This window comes from Mycosarcoma maydis, chromosome 11 (assembly GCF_000328475.2).
Source record: "Mycosarcoma maydis chromosome 11, whole genome shotgun sequence".
In the NCBI taxonomy this organism is placed as follows: domain Eukaryota; kingdom Fungi; phylum Basidiomycota; class Ustilaginomycetes; order Ustilaginales; genus Mycosarcoma; species Mycosarcoma maydis.
In genome coordinates, this window is record NC_026488.1 from 322,068 (window position 1) to 341,608 (window position 19,541).

At 54.0% G+C, this 19,541-nt stretch overlaps 7 protein-coding genes across 7 annotated transcripts; 4 read left to right on the forward strand and 3 right to left on the reverse strand.

The window, feature by feature from the left end:
• Window positions 1-433: 433 nt before the first annotated feature.
• Window positions 434-1,504, forward strand: UMAG_03970 (uncharacterized protein; the record flags this gene model as incomplete). The annotated part of the gene is made up of 1 exon (XM_011392130.1): window positions 434-1,504. One exon carries the CDS (start codon window positions 434-436, stop codon window positions 1,502-1,504), a length of 1,071 nt encoding a protein of 356 aa, XP_011390432.1.
• A 496-nt stretch (window positions 1,505-2,000) lies between these two features.
• On the forward strand, window positions 2,001-2,756 carry UMAG_03971 (gluconokinase; the record flags this gene model as incomplete). Its single annotated transcript, XM_011392131.1, has 1 exon — window positions 2,001-2,756. One exon carries the CDS (start codon window positions 2,001-2,003, stop codon window positions 2,754-2,756), a length of 756 nt encoding a protein of 251 aa, XP_011390433.1.
• A 196-nt stretch (window positions 2,757-2,952) lies between these two features.
• Window positions 2,953-4,701, reverse strand: UMAG_03972 (mitochondrial 54S ribosomal uL23m domain-containing protein; the record flags this gene model as incomplete). Its single annotated transcript, XM_011392132.1, has 1 exon — window positions 2,953-4,701. The coding sequence occupies one exon, from the start codon at window positions 4,699-4,701 to the stop codon at window positions 2,953-2,955; it is 1,749 nt and encodes a 582-aa protein (XP_011390434.1).
• A 2,792-nt stretch (window positions 4,702-7,493) lies between these two features.
• On the forward strand, window positions 7,494-9,023 carry UMAG_03973 (uncharacterized protein; the record flags this gene model as incomplete). The annotated part of the gene is made up of 1 exon (XM_011392133.1): window positions 7,494-9,023. The coding sequence occupies one exon, from the start codon at window positions 7,494-7,496 to the stop codon at window positions 9,021-9,023; it is 1,530 nt and encodes a 509-aa protein (XP_011390435.1).
• Window positions 9,024-9,228: 205 nt separating this feature from the next.
• On the reverse strand, window positions 9,229-11,919 carry UMAG_03974 (putative histidine biosynthesis trifunctional protein; the record flags this gene model as incomplete). The annotated part of the gene is made up of 1 exon (XM_011392134.1): window positions 9,229-11,919. One exon carries the CDS (start codon window positions 11,917-11,919, stop codon window positions 9,229-9,231), a length of 2,691 nt encoding a protein of 896 aa, XP_011390436.1.
• An 891-nt stretch (window positions 11,920-12,810) lies between these two features.
• Window positions 12,811-14,442, forward strand: UMAG_03975 (uncharacterized protein; the record flags this gene model as incomplete). Its single annotated transcript, XM_011392135.1, has 1 exon — window positions 12,811-14,442. The coding sequence occupies one exon, from the start codon at window positions 12,811-12,813 to the stop codon at window positions 14,440-14,442; it is 1,632 nt and encodes a 543-aa protein (XP_011390437.1).
• A 250-nt stretch (window positions 14,443-14,692) lies between these two features.
• Window positions 14,693-16,309, reverse strand: UMAG_03976 (uncharacterized protein; the record flags this gene model as incomplete). Its single annotated transcript, XM_011392136.1, has 1 exon — window positions 14,693-16,309. One exon carries the CDS (start codon window positions 16,307-16,309, stop codon window positions 14,693-14,695), a length of 1,617 nt encoding a protein of 538 aa, XP_011390438.1.
• Between the last annotated feature and the right edge of the window lie 3,232 nt (window positions 16,310-19,541).

Genomic DNA, 19,541 nt, shown 5'->3' on the forward strand with positions numbered 1-19,541 from the left:
CGCGATAGTACAGTCATAAGTAGTCAGAGTGACCCAACAATCAACAAATTCCTCTATGCACCACCGTACACGCAAAATTGCCTGTCTTGCAACACAAGTTACTCCACATTCACGTTTATTGAGTCACCCAGCTCAGAGTCAACCGCGCACGACCCCACGCACGACGAATTCAAGATTCGCTTGCTGCCGACAGTTGCCAATCGCCAATCGCCAATCGCCAATCGCCAATCGCCAATCGCCAATCGTCAATCGCGACTCGTGACTCTGCCATGGCTGGAATTGTATACCGACTTCCGAACTTCCGAGCCGGAGCGCATAAACCAACTCGTTCTTTGTAGACCCTTTGCTCACCATTATCAATCCGTCTTAACGTGAACATCGTCTTCGTTCCTGGTTGCTCTGCAACAGCGCACATACTTGAGCATCGGCATCCATGCTCCAACCAGCAGCCATTACAGCGCTGCTCTCGCAGCTGATCAACGATGCCAACTCGAACGATTCCATCCATCCACACACGGCACTCCTCACGCTCCTCGAATCGTCCGAGCTGTACGCTTCGGCAACCCGACTTGTAGATGCGCCTCCTAGCAAATCTGCCGTGGCATCCATCTTGGCCAGCACTGCGGCAGCGACTGGCTCTGCTTTCACCGCACCTCCTCCGCCTACAGCTCGGCCGACATTGTTGTCGTTGGACGAGCGTGTGGCGTGCTTGTCGGCGATTGCAACAACGAGCTGGAGGGAGGCTACGGAACACAAATCCAAAAGCGAAACAAAGGGAGTGGTCATGCCGGGAGCGTCGATCTCGGTGGCTAAGCATGGGATGACTGGTATGGCGGGTGTAGAGGGCACCAAGGAGGTGGTGCCGTTGCTGTTGGAGAGCGATCTGGGAAGGATATTGGTCATGCCAATTGTACCTCGTGTGCCGACGTTGAGTCCATCGAGGGGTGAGCTGACTGCGATGGACGAAACGCAGGACGATAGCGGCAGCTTTGGCGACCGGAACAAACCGTTTATGCTTCTCACGCTCAATGCCGCTTCCTCTCCAGCATCTGCTACGCATTACCAGGCGCCATCAACGCCGCAGCAGAACCACTCGACGTTGAGCCCTGCACTTGCTTCTTCCACCGCTACCCTCTCGGCCAACAACACGACGCGTTCACGACTACTGTCTGGAGTCACCACGCCCACTTCGACACGCTCCGATCACACGCCCACACCCTCGCGTTCGCCCGTTTCGGACCATTTTCCCATCTCGAGCGGCGTACCGCAACGTTCGTCGTCGCCCACACCGGCAGGCAGCGAGGCAGATGTGGCGCAATCGCAGGCAAATGCGGCGGAACAAGATGCCAGGGATGCCAAAATCTGGTCGGCACTCTACGCGCAGGCAAAGGCGTTGGCTAGGGTTTTGGCCCCGAGCTTGGCAGAATGCGGCGTGGGTCAGCATGACCTAGACGATCACGCTGAGACAAAACAGAGTGTGGGGGTGAGCGACGACGAGATTTGATTCGTGACACGTATACTGTAGCTCGTGATGTGTGGATGGCATGCATCGATACCGTTGCTTGACATGCATGGCAGAGACATGCTTGATTGAAGTTAAAATGAAACATGTCGTGATGAGATACTCATGACTCATTACTGCAAGGCCATCATCGTGGGGGTGGTGAGAGTCACATCCCGTTAAGTGAGAGTCGTGAGTTGGTGATGCGGTCGCGTGTCACAGGTTAGATTTTTTGAGTCAAAGTCGGGCTGTGTTGGTTGCGGAGCGCCCGGACCGCGTTCGGGGTTCGGGGTTCGTGATTCGAGATTCGAGATTGCACTTCTCCCCCACTCTTTCCAGCTCGCATCGAGGGATTCCTTGAACCTCTTCGCGCGCACGATATTTGGCTTGTTTTCGTACCTCGACCACGTCAATAACCGAGTGCATCGACAGCGTGTCAGTGTCACGTTTGGCAACTCACGTTTGGTAAATCTGGACGATTATTGTTACGAGCGCCAAGATGACGGGACAAGCGATGGCTACGTTGGTGATCGTGATGGGTACTTCTGGCTCGGGGAAATCGACGGTGGGGTCGGCATTATCGGCTGCACTGGGTTGTGCGTTTGTCGACGGAGACGATTTGCATCCAGCGAGTAATGTGGACAAGATGTCGAGGGGTCAGCCTTTAAACGACCAAGATCGGGAGCCGTGGTTGATCACGATTCGACGTACCGGTTTGGAACTCGCTACCTCGCAAACACTGGCTTCTGATGCTCTGCGCAACAAAGAAAAAAGCCAATCGGCAAAGCTGGCCGAAGTATACGAGACAAGTCGCCAATCCACCTCGCAGATCGACCTGGCTGCTGAATCCAGCTCGATTCGCGCTAAACCGCAACCAAGCCAAGCACATTCCAACAAGCATATAGCCGTCATCGCGTGTTCCTCGCTGAAACTCATCTATCGCAGACTGCTCAGAGGCACAATCCCGTCGCTCACACACCCCACTGCGTCTCAACCCGAATCTCAGCTACCGTCGGATCTGCAAGTCATCCATATCTACCTCGATCTCTCCAAGCAATTGCTCGAACACAGAATGTCGAATCGCAAAGGCCACTTTATGAAGTTGGACATGCTCTATTCTCAGTTAGATACATTGCAGGTGCCGGACGAGCACAAGGAGTTCGGGGTGATCAAAGTCAAGGTGGAAAGCGAGACGACTACGGATGAGATCGTCAAGGATGCCATGGATCAGTTGAAGCAGAGAGGTGTAATTTGAGTGAAATCTTCGGACGTGGATTCACTCAAAAGAAGGGACAATGAAGCGATCGGAACCATGGTGCATGTTTTTTTTTGCTCACCTCATTCAATCACGAATCATACAAAAGTGCACGCAACTGGAAGAGTAACGAGATTTGAGATTGCGGATCGAGGATCCAAGGTATTCCGTGCGCCCACAAGAGTGACGAGTCGATCTAGGCAGCCTGAGAGGACGAGTGATTTGGCTTGAGCGCGGCCTCTCTCTTGAACTGCTCGACGAGCTCCTCGACTCTCTTCTCCTTGACCTTTCTCTCATCACTGAGCATCTGCAGAATCTTTCCATGCTTGGCACTGGGAAGACCTTGGGTCTTGACCATGAACCTTGGGAAATTTTCACCCTCGGGCTTGGCGTTACTGACGATGCCTTTGCTCGCCAATGCATCCAAGTGATGATACATAGCGCGATCCCGATTGGCAATTTCTTGTTCGTACTGTTCCGAGCTCTTCCTACCTCTCCATCGCGTGGTCTTTGTCATCTTGAGGTAGACACGACTGCGTTCGTAGTCGAGTTCGGAAGTCAAGAGGTGCTGCTTGGAAAACTCGGGCGAGATCTCAGGGAACAGGAAAGGTTCCAACAAGCCCACTTCGATTTTTTTGTAGGTACGACCGCGACCGGAGATCACTTTGCCCGTTCGATTGTCGCGCGTGACGGGCGAGCGGTAGATGGAAGATCGAGCCCAGGTAATTTTCAGACCGTAGATGGCGAGCAGATAAGAGCGGAGTGCGTGCTTGTGCATTGAGAGTGGGACGCGGAAGGTGGCTTTGAACGCGTCGTATTGTGCGCCCTCGGGCGTGTGGTTTTTGACGAGCTTGACGATGGTGTTGGGTAGAAAAATGAGCTCGCCCGCACGTTCAGGCACAGCGTACCAGCGTGGAGACGGCGAGGCGAGCACCAGTGAGTCTTCGGAATCGTCGAGGTAAACTTGCGATCGATCACGAAGCTTCCAAGCCGCCTTCTCTTCGGCGACACGCTCTTCTGCAGACAGCTGCTCCCACGCCGCCCAAGCCTGGTCGTGCTCGGCGTTTTGGAGCGAGCGCACCGCAGCCCATCCTTCTTGGCCTGGAGCACCGAGCTTGTCGGGCAAGTGAGAGCTCTCGCCATCTTGTGGTGGTCGAGGGTAGCCCGAGGAATAGCCTTGCCTCCAGCCAAGTTTGCGGATGCAGTCGAATCGACAACGAAGCAACGCCTGTGCGCGCTGCTCGTGAGACATGCTCTTCCATACATCGCGCAAAGCAAAGTCCACCTGCTGCTGGTAGTCCATCATATCCCAAACGTCGACCTGAGAGAGGTAGTCGGGCTGAGATTTGGTAGCACTGTTAAGTTTGGCGTCAGCTGCTTCGAGCGTTTGACGGTACGAGTCAATCTGGTTAACGATCCATTCGTTTGGATCGTGAATGGTGGCCTCGGTGCCGATGAGGCTGCGGATTTCAGCGAGGGTGGGAGTCCAGAGACGAGCACGAGCGGATCGGAAGCTCTTGGCATCTTCGTAAGTGCCTCGGAGCCAATCGGGGAAGGAGCTTCGGAAGCCTTTGAGGAGCTGATTGATTTCGGGTGCGTGAGGTTCGAACCAGCCCCATTTGAGCAGAAGCTTGGCCTTGTCGGTGTCGGTGGTAGCTTTGCCGCGCTTCTTCCTGCCCGAAGTGGGGAGGTCGAGCTGAGGAGCAGCAGCAGAAGCATCAGCGTCAACAGCAGAGGCCGAGATGGACGCCTCTACGGCTTGGCGAGCGACGGTAGAGGCGGCGAAGCTTCTACTAGGCTGTTGGAGAGCGCCGGCGTTGGAAGCGAGCAGGGCCGATGCGTTACGAGCGGCGGACCTGGCGGTTGCGCGAGGGGCAGCAGCGGCGACGGTGCCTCGCAAGGCGGTGCATGCGATAAGAGCGCGAGAAGATGGAGCACTGATCATCTCTGCGGCGATGGGGGGATGAGCGGAATGCCAAGGACAGGCCAAGGAGCTGTGAGAGGAGATGATGGACGTGCAATTGATCAAGAAGCAGTGATCGTTTTTTCTTCTTCTCTGTCTCTTGCGATTCGTGATTCGTGATTCTGTGATTCTTTCTTCTAAGCCATTGTGATTCACAATGTCGTGGGCTCATCTGTTTCGACAGTTTGATTGACGCGATCTGACATTGTTATATATTTTTCAGTTTGCGGTCGTGGATTCGTGATTTGCCAGAAAGGCTCTCGCACGAGTGAGCTGCTTTTCATTTTTTTTTTTTTTGCATACACAAGTTAGCAACATGTGCGACTTGTTACGATATGTATCGACTGTACAGGAGAAACATTCAAAAGGCAGGGTGGGAGACTGTGGGCGGGTATGTATGGTAGTACGAGGTGTAGAGGGATGGGCAGGATCAAGTGCAGGTGGGCTCAAGGCGACATGAAAGCAACCAGCTGAATTCATGACTCACACTGGGAGGGTCTCCTGGCGCGACGCATCTTGATGGAGGGAGGGAGTGGCAAGGAGCGAGAACCGTTTGCAAGGCTGCAAATAAAGTGTTTGTAGCGCAGGTAGGGATGCAGTGAGTGAAACGGCGACAGCCACGATTGAGCTGCACTGCATGCATATCAGTACATAGGGAGGGGAGTCGACGCCGACAACCATGAGAGGTGGTGAGCAGCCCCTATTGTGCACACGCGGTGTGCAGCACACTTGATTGAGCGCAAGCCAAGAACAGGAACGATCACGTCGGGCAACGAGGCGTAAGCTATGCATGGTCAGAGCAGCTTTGGCAGCAAAGCGTGAGTAGATTCAGTACAATCAAGAATCAAGAATGGTGGCAAGTGCCTAGACTCGACGAGCGCAGCTGCGTACAGTCCAAGTTTGGGCGCACAATGCCAATTTCTGCAGGCGAGGGAAGCAGGTTGGGCGATGGACTAAAAACAATCGTCAATTGTCCATAGGCTCGACTCACGACTGGCGTTCGAGACGAACGGGGAAAGCAGAGACGGATGATGGAACTCCGCTTTTGCTGCCGTCGCTGCCGTCTCTGCCGTCGCCGTGTAGAAGCGCGCTCTCCGCAAAACAAGAAAACAAAACAAAAGAAAGAAAGAAAATTGAGTGTGCGGCGGCAAGCAGCGAGCGCTGACGTTGGAAGCGAGATTCACGATTCACAATTGACGATTGGGAGGATTTTTGTTTCTTCTTGTCGTGACTTGTGACATGAACGAGGAAGCGTGAGTTGTGAGTCGGGAGTGCGTGCGGATTGTTGTATTCCAAGTCAAGTCGTGAGCATCGAGTGGTGAGTGTGAGTGGGTATTCGTATGATGAATCCGGTTTCGTGTTGGGTGAGCACGGCACACTCGCCTCAGTCACCGTCACGAGTCACTGACACTCTTAATGTCTGCTTTCGATCCATCATGTGCGAACCACAATCGTGAATCGTGAATGGTGATTCTTGATTGTTGGTCTGCTTTCATCTGATGCGAAAGCTGGGAATCCGAATCCGCAAGCGGCAGTCACAGTTGCGAATTAACTTGCTCACAGGCGTCAAATGTAGAGTCGTGAGTAGATAGATAAATCACCACGAATAATTGTTGTTTAAAAGGAAACAGAGAGAGCGAGAGAGAGAGAGATCAACGCCACGAGCTGGCAGGGTGCAAAGGCTTTTCAGGGTATTCATTCGTGATGGCAGAGTGGGGCGGCCAACTCAGATGCCAGATTTGTGATTCCAAGATTCCAGTGAAAATCCGAGTCGTGAATCGTGAATCGTGAATCGTGAATCGTGAATCCGAATGCAACACGCACGCACGCACGACGATAGTATGTACGCGTGTGATTCGTGATTCCCATAGAGGCTTACTTGGCTTGGTGGTTTTGCTTCTTAGACTGCAACTTAATCTCACTCCTCATCACTGTGCTGTGAGCTGTGAGCTGTGAGCTGTGAAAAGCGTGCTGCGTGCACTGTGACACAAAGGGCAGTCACGAGTCGTGCACCGTGAGTCAACAGCCATGAGTCCCGTCACCCGTCCGTCACATGCCTGAAAGCCATACTCACCACTCACGACTGGGCTTTGCTTGGGGTTCGCTTAAGCTAGGTGCTTCTTGACGCTCTCGCGCTTCTCCGCTTTCAGTCACCGAGACAAAAAGCTTGTTCGCTCCGTCCTTGAATTACACTTGCCACCTACACTCTCTCTCACCTCTATAGTCGAGCTTTCACCCTCACACGCCGTCTTCTACGAGCGCCATCATCATTACCACCACCACCTTGCAAACCGACGTGCTTTCCTCCCATTGCTGGCAATCCGCTCGAGTCCCCCCATTTTTTGGCCTCAATCGGTCGCTTCTCGTCCTCGCAACGTCACCGTCCTAGCCAACGCCCTCCTACTGCTCAACGCCGAGCCCGTTTCGCAAACTATCCTGTTCCAGCACCCTTCTTGATTGTCTGTCAGCATCACATCCAGCAGCGGTGCTCCCGCATCTAGCGTGTCACTGATGCAACCAGCGCTCCCCATCCGTCGTCTAGCTGCTCACCTCTGTGTTGTCTGAGCCAACCTCCTGTTTTGGTTTGGCTTCCCCAACGCAGGCTCACATTCATCAGATACCCCTTTGCCTCTCTGGATGCCATCGACGCTTTTTGCACCTCCTTGCACCTCGCTCGTCTCTCTCGCAGGCCTGCCATCCTTGGCGTCCATACCCCGTGTGCATCTCCGCATAGACAAGTACCCCGCCAATCACACACCCGCGCTTCCGCCACCATGGGCGCGCTCTGCTGCAAGCCCGAAGTCATCGACTTTGACGGGCCCGTCGACCTCTACCATTTCTATCTGCTGCGTGCCGTCGGCAAGGGCGCTTTCGGCAAGGTGCGCGTCGTCCAGCATAAGCAGACCAAAAACCTCTATGCGCTCAAGTACATCAACAAGGCCAAGTGCATCAAGATGCGCGCCGTCTCCAACATCATTCAGGAGCGCAGGCTGCTCGAAGAGATTGACTCTCCTTTTGTCTGCAATCTGCGCTACGCCTTTCAGGACGACGAAAACATGTTTATGGTCCTCGACCTCATGCTCGGTGGCGACCTGCGCTTTCACCTCGACCGCACCGGCAACATGAGCGAAGACGTCGTTCGCTTTTACGTTGCAGAGCTCGCGCTTGGATTGGACTACTTGCATCGACTCCAGATTGTCCATCGAGATCTCAAACCGGACAACGTGCTGCTCGACGAAAAGGGACATGCGCACTTGACCGACTTTAACATTGCCGTCCATTTCTCACCGCGTCGTCCACTCACCAGCATAGCAGGTTCGATGGCCTACATGGCTCCCGAAGTCTTGACCAAGCGCGGCTACCTTTCTTCGGTTGACTGGTGGTCCTTGGGCGTGGTGGCTTACGAACTACTGTTTGGCCGACGTCCTTTCCGCGGTAAGACCAACTCGGCGCTCACCCACTCGATTCTCAATGACCGCTGCACATTTCCCGAAAACGTCGAGACCATCGTCAGCCGCGAAACGGTAAGCTGCATCAAGAGCCTCCTCGAACGAGATCCACGCAAGCGTCTGGGCTGTCGCAGTGGCATCGACGAGTTCAAGGCGCATGCGTGGTTTGCCGGCATCGACTGGCCCGCCATGGAAGCCAAAACCGTGGCACCACCGTTTGAACCTGATTCCAAAAAGGCCAACTTTGACGCCACACACGAACTCGAAGAGTTGCTCCTGGAGGATAACCCCTTAAAGGCCAAGAAGCGAAATGGAAATGCCGACTTTGATGCGCTACCGCCAGAAATGCGACAGATGGAAGAGCACTTTTTGCCGTTTGACCATTTGAAGCAGAGGAGAAAGTCGTACTTCCGCGGGCCGCGTGGTAACGCGCCCGCGACAGCGGTAACAACAGTAGCCGGAGGCGTAGGCGTAGGGGCAGGAGCAGGAGCAGGAGCAGCGGAGCATGGGAGGAATTCACAGCTTTCGAGCATGACACATACGCTGCAAGATCAGCCACTTTCAGAAACGGCGCAGGCAGGCGCGATCGAGGCGGCTAGGTTGACGCCGATACCGATCGAGATGCGGTCGAGGGCGATATCCGAGTCTGGATCACAGAGGTCTGCGCGCGCAGATGCGTTTAGTGAAAAAGCATCGTTGGCGCTACCGTCGACATCGACATGGGCAGGAATGCACTTGTCTCTGCCCGAGTCGTCGATGGCGTCTAACCAGCATTTGCAGAGCGAGTCTTCTTTGGCGCGCACGTCGGCGTATAGGACGGCAGAGTACGATGAAAAGACGGGTGTCGCTCAGTAGTAATCACGAATTTGAATGCGATCATGTTTGCACGTTGATTTCGGAGCGGCTCGCTTTTCGCATTGTGGCTGGTGCAGTGATGAGTGGCGATCACAAAGATTGATTGCAGTGGTGAGGTGGACGGGACGCGGATGTTGATACACGGATGTTGACGATTGGTGTGGAGGGTGTGTTGGAGGGACTATGTACATGAGGGGAGATGTGATTAGGATTGGATTCTGTCGAGTCTGATTTTGACGGCCATGGCGTGGGCTTGGAGGCCTTCGCACATGGCTAGGTCGATGACGTTTTGGGCGAAGCCTTTGAGGCCTTGTTGGGTGAGTGATTGCGAGGTGATGCATTTTTCAAAGGTGGCGACGTTGACGCCGGAGTAGCTTTTGGCGTAGGCGGCGGTGGGGAGCGAGTGGTTGGTGCCGCTCATGTAGTCGCCGCAGCTTTCGGGCGACCAGGGACCGACAAAGATCGAGCCGGCGTTTTGCACGCATTCCACCAGAGACTCTGCATCGCGCGTTTGGAGGATGAGGTGCTCGGGAGCGTAGGCGTTTGACCATTCCATAGCGGTAGCACGATCGGGGACGATCACAGTGACCGACTTGTCGATCGCTTGTCGTACAACGTCGACCCGGGGCAATGCGCGCGCCTGACGGTCCACTTCGGCTTCAATCGCCGCGAGCTCAGACGAGCTAAGCGCTATACCGACAAGCACCACTTGAGAATCAGGTCCATGCTCCGCTTGAGATAGCAGGTCCGACGCAACAAACGCAGCATCCGCCTCGCGATCAGCAATCACAAGCACCTCGGAAGGTCCAGCCGGCATATCAATCGATACGATAGCATCCGTCTCGTTCTGCACCAACATCTTGGCAGCTGTAACAAACTGGTTCCCTGGACCGACGATCTTGTCCACCTTCGGACAGCTTTCGGTTCCGTAAGCCAGTGCAGCCACCGCCTGCGCTCCTCCTGCACACAGAATCGCACTGGCGTTCACTTTCGACGCACAGTACAGAACCTCGGGCGAAATGCTGCCGTCCGCTCGTGGCGGCGTAGCAATCACAACCGTCGGGCACCGTGCCACTTGCGCAGGCACTCCCAGCATCAGCGCCGTAGACGGCAATACAGCCGATCCACCCGGAACGTACAATCCAACCGACTCGATAGGTCGAGCAAACCTTCGACATACCACACCGGGCATCGTCTCGACTTCAAGCACGCCATCTTGCGCTCCCTCGGACCCATCTGCGCTTCCACTTCCAGTCGCCCCGGCGCTCTTGTTGCCAAACGTCGTCTTCTGCGCCTTGTGGAACTTGTAAATGTTGTTGTACGCAATGTCAATCGCCACCTTGACTTCAGGCTTGATTTGCGCCATCACCGAGTCGTCAACAAAAGGCGGCAGGCGCACAGCATTCGTCAGTTTCGCCTTGTCAAATTTCTCGGTGAGCTCGAGCAACGCTGCATCGCCACGTTCCTTGACGGAACGCAGGATGGGACGGCAAATGTCCATGACTTGCTCGGTCCGCAGAGCGGGTCGCTTGAGCAGTTCCTTTCGTTGAGCTGCCGAGAGATCTTCGTAGCGGTAAGACTGGATCTTGATGGGCGCAGATGCATCCTTGACCGTTTCAGCAGCCGCAGCTGGAGTACCTGCGGCGCGCTGGGTCTCGGCAGCTTTTTGCTGCGCAGCAAATGCAGGCTTAGCATCCCCCTTGCGACGCGAAACCTTCTTGGCTTTGGCATCCAAAGATGCCTCGATCTCTTCCAGCCCAATGCCAGCAGAGACACACTTGGTGAGCGCAAAGTAGATCAGATCGGCCGCTTCGAAAGCGACGTGTTTCTTGTCATTGTTGTTGGCATCCGCCAGCTCGGCTGCTTCTTCGCGCAGCTTGGCACCCAGCAGCGAAGCGTCGTTAAACAGACGAGCCGTGTAGCTACCAGCTGGAGCCGTCTGGAGGCGGTGTTTGAGCGTAGCCTCGAGCTTGGCGAGACCGGTAGCCGAAGAAAAGCAGCCTTCGCGATTCTCCAGATGGCAGAATCCAGATGCCAAAGTGCCACGCGACTGACGAACGGCGAACTGGATAGCGTCCGAATCGCAATCCTGGCGAATGCTGACCACTTGCTGGGTAGCGCCGCTCGACTCGCCCTTGTGCCAGAGACCGCGGTTGCGCGACTGGTAGTGAGCCGAACCAGTGACAATAGATTTGCGGATAGAGAGAGGCGAAGAGTAGACGAGACCGAGCGATGCGGTGCAGGCAGACGAAACGACGGTGGTGGCAAACAGACCGTCGGTACGGTCCGAGGTGAGAGGAGCCACGAACGCATCCACAATGTCAAGCTTGCCCTGCTGCTTGTGCGCTTCATCAGCAGCTACTCCGAGCACAGAAGATGGTGCAATCAGGCTGGCAGTGAGCTGCGCTACCGCCTGGACATCCTGAACCGTAGGAACACCCGAAGTAGCAAGCACGAAAAGCGATTTGCCAGACGTCTTGGTTTGGAGCACATCGGCAGTCGTCTTGATGAGCTGTGACGAAGAAGCGATGGCGGAAGCTGCGGGCAAAGTGAGAACGGCGCCTGCTACCGACTTGAGCACTTCAGCGACAGGAGCAGCGCCCGACGCGCAAAGGTAAATGAATCGAGCCGACGCAATGGTAGCGTCAAACTGTTGGATGAGCTGAGTGTCGGCAGTGACGATAGCCTCGGCACCAGCATCAAGTAGATCGGCTGCGGCGTCGTAGGAGAGTGATGGCTCGGCAAGCACGAGGTATGCGACATTGGCCGGGAGCGTCGAGACGAGGTCCTGAGGAACGAGAACGGGGGCGATGCGGGAGACGGCGTCGATAAGAGCACTGCCCTTGATGCTCTCCGCATCAACGAGCGGAAGCAAAGGCGTGGTGAGTTGTTGCATTGCTTGTGATGCGTGATGCAATCCAGACGAAAGGCCGAGGTGAGATGGTGTGAGGAGGGAGGAGGCCAAGCATGTGGGGCGAGAAGAAATGCAATTTGGTAATCCGTCGCAGTCGCCGTCGCAGTCGCAGTCGCAGTCGCCTATCACGCTTGACTCGACGCTGCTGCTGTTCGCACTTGTGACTGGGAATTAGCTTAGATAAAGATGACTGTGACTAGGAAACGGCATACGGGTATCAAATCATGAATTGAGAAGGAAAAAGAAAGTTACAGTATAGAACAGAAAAAAGCGTGCCAAGAATCGTGAATCGTGAATGAGTCAGAGTCAGAGATGAGAGAGCAGAGCAAGTCGCAAGCTTCTTGTTCGTGTTTGTTTGCCACCGAGCCCTCCAAAATCTTTCGAGCAGGTTTGAGATGAAGTCTAACATGGATTCATTCATGTTCCGTAACTCGTGACTGTGACTGACTGTGAACCACGAAACATGAAACCACGTGAACGTGGGAAAAGAGGGCCAAATAAAAAACCTTTCTAAAACTTTAATTGAAACCTGCAAAAGGTCGAATGCGGAATGGCGGCGTAGCTACAAGTCTTTGAGAATCGACCAAATCACGAATGCACAGGACTCTCCCAGTCACGATTCGTGATTCGTGATTCACATTTGACGACTGGCGCTCGCTTGGGCCGCTGTACGAAGTTGTGACCCTCAAACTTTGGCTGCCAACCGAGCCCTGGTGCACGAATCGTCGGGATAAGCGGGGCTCATTCACCTATCCTGTTGGTGGTTGTTCAGCGTCAAATAGAGCCAAGGTGAGATCTTGCTTGGGTTGGCTTTCTGCCCTCACGGAACCATCATCAAATTAGATTTTGCTCCCACCTTGGCGCTACTTCAATATGCGGGTCTACAACAGCATCGTCGCTGTGGCGATGACAGCTGCGGCGGTGACACAAGCGGCTCAGATCCCTTTCTCGCTCCAGCGATCGCAGAACGAACAACCGGCCAAGCTACTGGAACATGCCAACTTGCCAGCTCACAGCTTGCGCGTCGTCTCTCCGCCATCTTCGATCTGCGATCCCAGCGTCAAGTCGTACTCTGGCTATCTGGATGTCGATGTAGATCTGCTCTCCAAGCACGACTCGCACTCGAACGGTGCTATTTCGATCAACAAGCACGAAAAGGATGGACATACTAAAGGTGCTATCGAGCACTTTTACTTTTGGGCTTTCGAATCGCGCAATGATCCCAAAACGGATCCTGTCGTTCTCTGGTTGAACGGTGGACCTGGTTGCTCGTCCTTCACAGGCCTGCTCATGGAACTAGGCCCGTGTAACGCAGTTGATCCTGCTTCCAGGGATGGCAAGCCAGGTACCGAGAAGAACGCTTGGTCTTGGAACAACAACGCTACCATGATCTTCCTCGATCAGCCCGTCGGTGTTGGCTACTCGTACGTGGACTGGGCCAACAAGTCTCGCACCGATCAGCCTCCTTCGCGAGTATTTTCGGCAGAGTCAGCTGCCAAAGATGCTTCGGCGTTTTTGCACTTGCTTGCCATGCACATGGGAGAGGAAATCTTCAAGGGTGACGGTGATGCTTTCCCTTCGTTCCACATTGCCGGTGAGAGCTATGCTGGAAGGTACATCCCGCTGTTGGCCAACCAGATTGTCCAAGACAACAAAAAGATCCTCCAACATCCAGAGATGGAGCTCAAGCCGCTGCCACTGGAGAGTGTTCTCATCGGAAACGGCATCACTTCTCCGGAGCATCAGTTCCCGGCTTATGTCGAGTACACTTGCACTGAAAAATCCGGATCGAAAAAACCTCTTTTGCCCAAGAAGACGTGCAAAAAGATGAACGAGAGCATTCCGACGTGTCTCACGCTTGTCGAAAAATGCAACCGCAAGGACAAGCATGGCAGGACGTACGACACAGCTGCATGTCAAGCGGCATCCAACTACTGCGAGACGGCGCTTTCGTCGCCTTATGATACGCTCAACAAATCGCCGTACGATTGGCAACACGCTGCCAAGTACGCTGAGGAAGATTGGGTGGCGGCGTTTTTGAACGACAACGAGACCAAGATTGGACTCGGTGTTGATGGACGTGGACCGGGCGATAAGCACGATGGCGTGTTTGTGGGATGTTCGGACAAGGTATATGCGAATTTTGCCAAGACCGGTGATGGATCTCGTGATTCGACATGGGCGGTGACGAGCATTCTGGAAAACAACGTGCGTGTGCTCACCTATTCGGGACGACGCGACTTTATCTGCAACTACCTCGGCAACCGTGCCTGGTCGGAAGCGCTACCGTGGAGTGGCAAAGACGAGTACAACAAGGTGCAGTTGACCGATTGGTTTATCGGTTCTGGTCCTAACAGCGTCAAAGCGGGCCAGTACAAAGCCTCGGGTAATCTCACCTACGCCATCGTCGATCATGCTGGTCACTTTGTGCCGCACGACAAGCCGCAGGCTGCGCTCGCCATGTTCAACACTTGGCTCCACGGCCAACATCCCGGCCACCTTTGATCACCACTTTCCCCCACCCTCTCCTTCTACCCTCCAATCCTATACTCTCCCTGCCGTCCCTCTACCCCCACTGCTTATCAGCTACACCCTACAGCGTCCTTGGCAAATTCCAAGCATACCACTACAACCTCACACATCCTCAGAATCACATCCCCCGAATCGCAGTCCAGGATTACTTCCAAAACTTACACCACTTTGATTCCAAGAGATGCTTGAGTGAAATGTATACGCATGCGATCAAGAGTGAATGCTACGCAGAGACGGCTGGTCTTGACTCGCCATCGCTCTTTCTACCAAGAACGGCCTTGATGTGACTCAAGTGCTGATGGTGTTTTTGCGCTTCGTCACCTGCGTTCTTACCTGCCTGCTCGGCAGCATCCGACGCCGCTTTACCGCCGACGAGCCCCGCCGAGACGCCGCCGACGACAGCGGCAAACAGACTTGCATCGCCTTGCTTGTGCTCCTTCCTTTGCGGCGTTGCATCTACAGCCGAGGACGCGTGATCATCGTTGACGACAGTGTTGTTCTCGGAATCCGACTCATCCAGCTGTCGTTCCAATTCAGGTGGCAGCTCGCTTGGAGACGTGTAGAATCGATCGAGTTGACTTTCGTTCTCGCTGCTGCCTGCGGCTGGTTGATAGGCAGGCAAAGACTTGGACTCGACCTCGTGGTACCCGGAATCTTGCTTCTTGGGCGCAGTTGAGCGGTTCGGCGCGTCACCACCTCGGATCACCCACTCGCTAGCACCGATTTCGGCGCCGCACAGCGTCTTGAACCTTTCCATCTGTTCCTCTCTCCTCTTGTTGGTTAGCTCGACCAGCTGGGGCCAGTACTTTTCGTGTTCATAAGGAAAGTCGAGCAAGCCACCAAAATCCGACGCCAACTGCCCATTAGGAACTTCGTCCTTGATCGCTTCGTCAAATTTGCATTTGCCTTTGGTGACCGGGTCGATAAACGGATAGATGGCGTTCCAGAATGCCTTGAAGATCCAAGGCACGTTGATGCAGAGTGCAATGCCCAATCGCTCCACATAATGGTTCTGCAAAATGTACAGCATGAGCTTGGCATTGCTGATCGAAGTGGGGTTACGCTTCTTACCGCCAAAGTTGATGAGCAGTGCAAGCATTTCGACACCCGGAGGCATGAGATCGATGGCACGCTCCAGGATCCACACGGCAAACTGCATCTGACGCGGCGTCTCTTCGGTCGTGTTGCGCGATGGATGCATGTAGTGGAGCGGACGACCCTTGTTGTCGTATCCTAGGATGGTTTCCTTACCCGTCATGGCTTCGGGCTCGAGGTCTTCCGCCTTGAGACTATCGACGCCGTACTCGCGCCTCCATGCGATGGTATCAGTAAGACGTTTCTTAGCCGATGCCACGTCCCACTTGGTGGCGCGGAGGTAGCGGATCATGGATTCGCGCGAAAGGTTGCGCATCTTTTCCCAGTCGTCGAGCGGTTTCTTGGCAGAGTTGGGCTTGAGGCTGGTGGGAAACAGTTTGGTCGAGGTGAAATGCTCGAGCATTTGGTCGTACTTTTCCTGCTGCGAATCAGAGAGCGCAGTGGGCGGTGCGAGCTTGACACTTGGATCGGGTGTCGCAAAAATGTGGTCGAACTTGCGTGGACCTCTGGCGGCATCGCTGGATTCGGGCTTGCTGTAGTCGGTCATGGTGTCGTTGGAGGGCATGTTGGGACTCGAGACGGAGCTGGCAGCTTGAGAATCAGACGCTGGTGCTGGTGGATGTGGATGTGGATGGCGTCGAGAAGCAGAGCCCATGACGAATCCGGAAGCACGGCTGAAGAGGGAAGAGCGGGTGCTAGAGCCCCTCGAGGTGGTTTTGCTCAGATCGTTGGCTTCGAACGACATGACGGGAGGAAAGAGAGCTGCGGCACCAAGGAGGGGATGCAGCAGATATACAAGCGGTATGTGTAATTGACCAAGCAGAGTTGGTTCGGCGCACAGCAGGGTCTCAACTATGACGACACGAAAGCCAAAGATCAAGTGTGTACGGATGGCAGGCCCGAACAGAGTTGTGCGCGTGGATGAGTGGATGCGGCGTGCCTGCGGCGTGCTTGCAGCAGAGCAAAAGGGAGCGGCGGCGATACGAGCGACGGTCGAGACTTTGGATTGAGATATGTTCTTTGCGCACGAGGACCAAAGAGATCGTCTAGCTTGCGTGTGGGCCGGAGTGGCACTTGCGTGGGATGGGTGTCAGACAGGGCGACAGAGCGTTGCAACTGTCTGTGGTGAAAGCCTAGTGTTGAGGCACAAGCTTGTAACAGGAAGAGATGCCGGCGTGTAGAGAACGAGTGCCGGTCAAAGTGAGCACAAAGATGCTGCAGTCGTAAATGAGATGCAAGAGAGGTGGTGGAGGATCTACCAAGGAAGCAATCACGAATCTGAATGCAGATGGAAGTAGACATCCGAACAAAGACAGCAAAGACTTTTTTTACTCAGGACTGTCATGGGTGGAGTCTAGCTACTGATGACTCTTGCCTGGTGCTTGAAGATGCTACTCACTCGCGATACTGCTTTGCCTCTGACGTCTATCTCATTCAGCGCGCTAACCCCGATAAGTTGAGTCAGTCAGTCAGTCAGTCAGTCAGTTAGTCAGTCAGTCAGTCAGTCAGTCAGTTGACGAGAAGCTGGAGGAGCTATCTCAGACCGAGCGCAGAAAAGATAACCTAACCAAATTTGTGATTTGCGATTGCACCCAAAGGCGGCGTGGCGAACCAGAATTCGTGAATCCCTTGCATCTCGCCAAGGGCGTCTGCCAAAAGAAAGAGGGACTGTGCTGAGCGACGGACTTTAGATGAGGACACGAGAGTCTTTGGTCAGGCGTCAAGCGTCAAGGTAATCGGCTGCTACTTCTGGCTGGCTGAATCAAATCCATGCTGACTCGGCGCAGTCACTCACGACTCACAGACTGAGTCGTGAGTGCGCGCACCTGAACGCTTTGTTAATAAAATCCGTTAGAAAGCATGCTCAATCACGAATCATGAATATGTCTGATGACCACAAATGGTTGACTATACAGTAAAATTACCGTCAAGTTACCTCTCTACTTACTCTGTGACGGAACTTGATTTCCGGAGGCTGATTAAGTTAGAGGAAATTTTTGGAACCAAAAACGATCCAAACGTCCCAACCACAAACGTCAGCCAGAAGCCAGCATCTTTTCTCGAATCACGAATCCCGAATCACAGAGCTTTGTCGTGTCATTGAGCATCACAAGATCCGTTGCACCTTTCACCTTTCACCTTGCACTCTGATTGGCACAGCTACAGAGTGAGTTTCTGGACATTGGCGATGAACGCGGCGGCGTGTGCAACCACTTTGCGCGGTTGCGTCACAGGAACACAAATGAGTCAGGATCCGAGGAGGCTGCTTTCCCTTGAAGTGTACCGCGGAATCACAAATCCCGAAAAGTTTTCTCCTCGGAGTTGCACTTTTGCCACTGGGTGAATCGGGACACGATCCTGAAAATTCCACATTCCAATAGAATATCGGGAGATGACTCGATCGGAAACCCGATCTGGCGAGATTCGAGATGAATTCGGATTTTTGGATAAATCGATCGCGCTTCTCGTCACTAACCAACTGATTCTGAGGCAGGAGAATTTGCTTATCGTCCTGGTATCGGGTTGTCAAGAGTCTTCGACACTCAAGTGTATGTGGCATGGCCTGTATACGAAATACATCGATAGCGTACAGCCAGCCGACTTTAGAAGAGGCGGAACGAGATAGTTGACCAGCAGTGCCAAAGACCACAAGTCACGAGTTTTGCAAGAGTGGAACGAACCATCGTCAATCACGAATCACCAATCACGAATCACCAATCACGAATCACCAATCACGAATCGTACATGGCGGCAATTGATCAGAACATCAAAAGACACCCAAAACCTTTACGACCTTTCCTTTTGGCGCCAAGCTTACCAATCTTGAATCGTGAATCGTAAATTGTGCATCGTGAATTGTGTGCATCGTGAGGACGGTGATTTCTGCCAGCAACGAATGTGAGTCGTATGCATTTACGATTCGTGATTTGCACTGAACAGGTGCAAAAGGGTTGCTGCTTTCTAGGCGGCTTCATCAGTAGCGGTGCTTACTGCGCACAGCTCATAACTAGCGTGTAGCACGTAGCGTTGCAAACCAGTCGTGAGTCGTGAGTCGTGAGTTGGGCGGCGCGTGAATGATTGGCGAGCGGCTTGTGCGATTTACGAGTAATCTTTTCGTAATTTGCAATCCGTAATAACGATAATTTTACTAGCTAGTTGGCGTTACTACTTAAATAGACGATCCTTTGCTAATCACGAATGTTAGCGAGAACAACACTTTTCCCGCCACGCCACGCCACGCCGCGCCGCGCCGCGCTGCGCTTCGCTATGTGGGCTATGCTGTGCTGTTCAACTGTGTTGGTCTGCTGTTATGCTCGCTGGCCGACTGACCTTACAATCGTCACATGCACCTCCGCCAAGTCGTGCGTCGCATGCCGGCCAGACACAGCTTCTGCATCACCGCTGCACCTTTGGCAATACTCGAATTGTGAAATGTGAATCGTGCATCGTAAATGGGTCCGGAAAATGGCTGACTTGTGACTAGGCTGACACCGATCGACAACGTCAATTCACGATTCGTGATTGTTCCGGTTTGCAGGCGTGTCGAATGCACCATGTCTGAAATGTCATAACGCTCGGCGATCTACCAAAGTTTCCGAGCTGACAGCGTGGCTCGCTTCCGTCTGTATTCTTCTTGTTCTTGTTGTTCTTGTTGTTGTTGTTGTTGTCGTCGTCTTGATCGTTTCGTGGCAGTGTGGATACAGTCCTTGGCAGGCTCAAGCTCAGTGGTCACCCGCTCGCTTCTGCACCGCTGCAAAAGGGGTTCTTGCTCGCTCTGCAAATCCTACCGCCCACCGCCAGCGCAGATCCCTCATCGCCCCTCTGCCTCGCCCCGCCTTGCCTCGCTCGCTAGGTTTGCTATTTTTGAGCATGCAGTCCGCCCACTTGCTGTGCATGCACCCACGACAGCCATAGTAAGAAAGCGAGAAAGCGGCCTACAAACTGCACTGCACTGCACTGCACTTGCACTCCAACGT